This window comes from Limulus polyphemus, unplaced genomic scaffold, assembly GCF_000517525.1.
Source record: "Limulus polyphemus unplaced genomic scaffold, Limulus_polyphemus-2.1.2 Scaffold6258, whole genome shotgun sequence".
Lineage (NCBI taxonomy): Eukaryota > Metazoa > Arthropoda > Merostomata > Xiphosura > Limulidae > Limulus > Limulus polyphemus.
In genome coordinates, this window is record NW_013671868.1 from 39,722 (window position 1) to 41,867 (window position 2,146).

General features: G+C 34.9%; 1 protein-coding gene across 1 annotated transcript in view; it reads right to left on the minus strand.

The window, feature by feature from the left end:
* LOC106473537 (dnaJ homolog subfamily C member 5-like) overlaps window positions 1-2,146 on the minus strand; it is a 33,499-nt gene that overhangs the window by 24,197 nt on the left and 7,156 nt on the right. The window contains exon 2 of the mRNA XM_022401955.1: window positions 1,068-1,183. Within this exon, the coding sequence (XP_022257663.1) occupies window positions 1,068-1,093 (26 nt within the window). The 5' untranslated portion in view covers window positions 1,094-1,183. The remainder of the gene's footprint in view (window positions 1-1,067; window positions 1,184-2,146) is intronic.

Below are 2,146 nucleotides of genomic sequence, written 5' to 3' on the forward strand. Positions count from 1 at the left end.
TCACGTTGTCACCCTCTTTTATATACCAGACTACCCTATATGTAGTAAATGCTAGAGCATTCGCCAAAGTACAGGATAGTTCTAGAAAGTAGAGGGCGTGAGAATAGTCACCTGATCTCGATGACGCAACAATATTAAGCAAGTGAGTAAGTCTGGTTCTTTGTAAAATGCCTCCTTAATTTAGATGTCTTGGAGAGTAGGCTGATCTGTGGGAAATAAGTTTCAACAATGAAAATGTTGAAAAGGAATTGAGTAAAAGTCTCAAGCCTTTAAAAATATATTTTGAAATAGTGAAAGGAGCAAATTAGGGGCTATTTACAAAAAAATGTTAATTCAGGAATAAGGAGGTCATCACCTTTTTATATAAAACTTTGGTATTGCATCATTTATAGCAGTTCTCAGTCCACAAGTTCCCTACAGGTGTCTATGGAAAAGTTTCATAATTAAGGAAAGGAAACAGCAGCATAGTGTATACTCCATGTGGCTCAAAGAGTTAAAAAAAAGTTTAAGAACTACTACTATCTTATTTTACAAATGGCACTGATTTACTTGAAAAATTTTAGAGATGGGCAACCCAAATGATTCTTGGTTTGAAACATTTGAGCAATGAAGAAAGACCCAAAGAAATGAACTGTTTTCTTTGGAGTGTAGAAAAACTAAAAGTTCCTCATTTATGTGTTTGAAATTAGGAACTTGCTATTAAATTAGCTAAATTGCTAATGTGAAATTTATTGGACTGATGTTAGGATAGGAAATAAATTCATACTAATGAGTCCCAGATCTAGGCTGGTTATTAGTCAAAACATTCTCCCTGTCAAAAGTTAAGTTGTGGAAAGGTTTCCAGAGAATGTGGAATGTACTGGTATTTTTACTCCTTTAAGTTTTTGTTGGATAATTTTATGGATGTAAGAAATTATGCCTGAATTGCTATCTTTTATCTAGTCTTTTCTTATGTTTTTATTTCTGAAGTTTAGCTTTCCAACAATTTTAATCATTATTTCACATGTAACATTTTACCTGAATACTACCTATATTTAATGATGTTATTACACACACAAAATACTCACGATAATTTTCGCACTGAACTTGTCATGGTTACGATGAATAGCAAGAAAATATGAAATACGAGAGCTTTCAACTGCAGTGAGGTGAAGGGATTTTCTGTTGATCAAGGTGACACTATCTATAAAAAAAAAAAAAAGTAAACAACATTAAGTATTCAAAAACTTATTTTACAAAATGTACTTCTTAATGTTAAGATTTTCCAACACTGAAAATGTATTTCTGATATGTAATAATTTCTGTTAACACCTAGCTTTTCCTGATTTAGTGCTGCCCTCTATCTGCAAACTTTCTGCTTGCCACTAGCCTAAAAGCTCCCACCTAACCTCATGTTTCCACATGATATTGCTGTGTTATTGATTGCAAATAAGCATACAATAAACCTCAACCAACAGGAGTGCGTCACCACCTCCTAGTGCACCTGGCTTGCTCTATACTGATTGTTCAATCATCAGTACAAGATTAGGCAAGAAATTAAGATACAATGGAAGTGGGAAGGAAATGTGAGAGAAGGTATCTATCACAAATACATTTTCAGTGTTGGAAAATGTTAACTTTTTGTTGCGTCAGCGAGGTCACGTGACTAGTGTCACTCCACCTGCTTTCTAGAACTATCCCGTTCCTTTGGGAGTGCTCCAGCATTTACTAGATTGGGGGGTGGTCTGGTATATATAAGATGGTCATGGTGTGACGTGACAATGTGTGTGTAGGTAGTGAGTAATTGAACTGCAGTCAGGAAGTATTGTTAAAGTTAACGTTCATTGTTAAAATGTTTGTAAAAGAGCGACTGTTGAAAATAAGTGTATCGGTAAAGTTATATTCAAAAAGAATAAACCAGTTTTATTAAGTAAGGACTTGTGTCGCTAAAGTTTCGTCGGAACGAAGTTACGGAAAATCAATTAACAAACGGAGACGTAACAAATTGGAGTCAGAAGTGGGACGAAAGAAAAAAATGGAAACGAGAGGCGGAAAATCAACCTACAGCTAAGCAGAGTTGATGGCAGCAATACAAGAGCAGCAAAAGAAACAAGAAGAACGAGAAAATGAACGAGAAAAGAAACAAGAAGAGAGACAACAGCAGTTG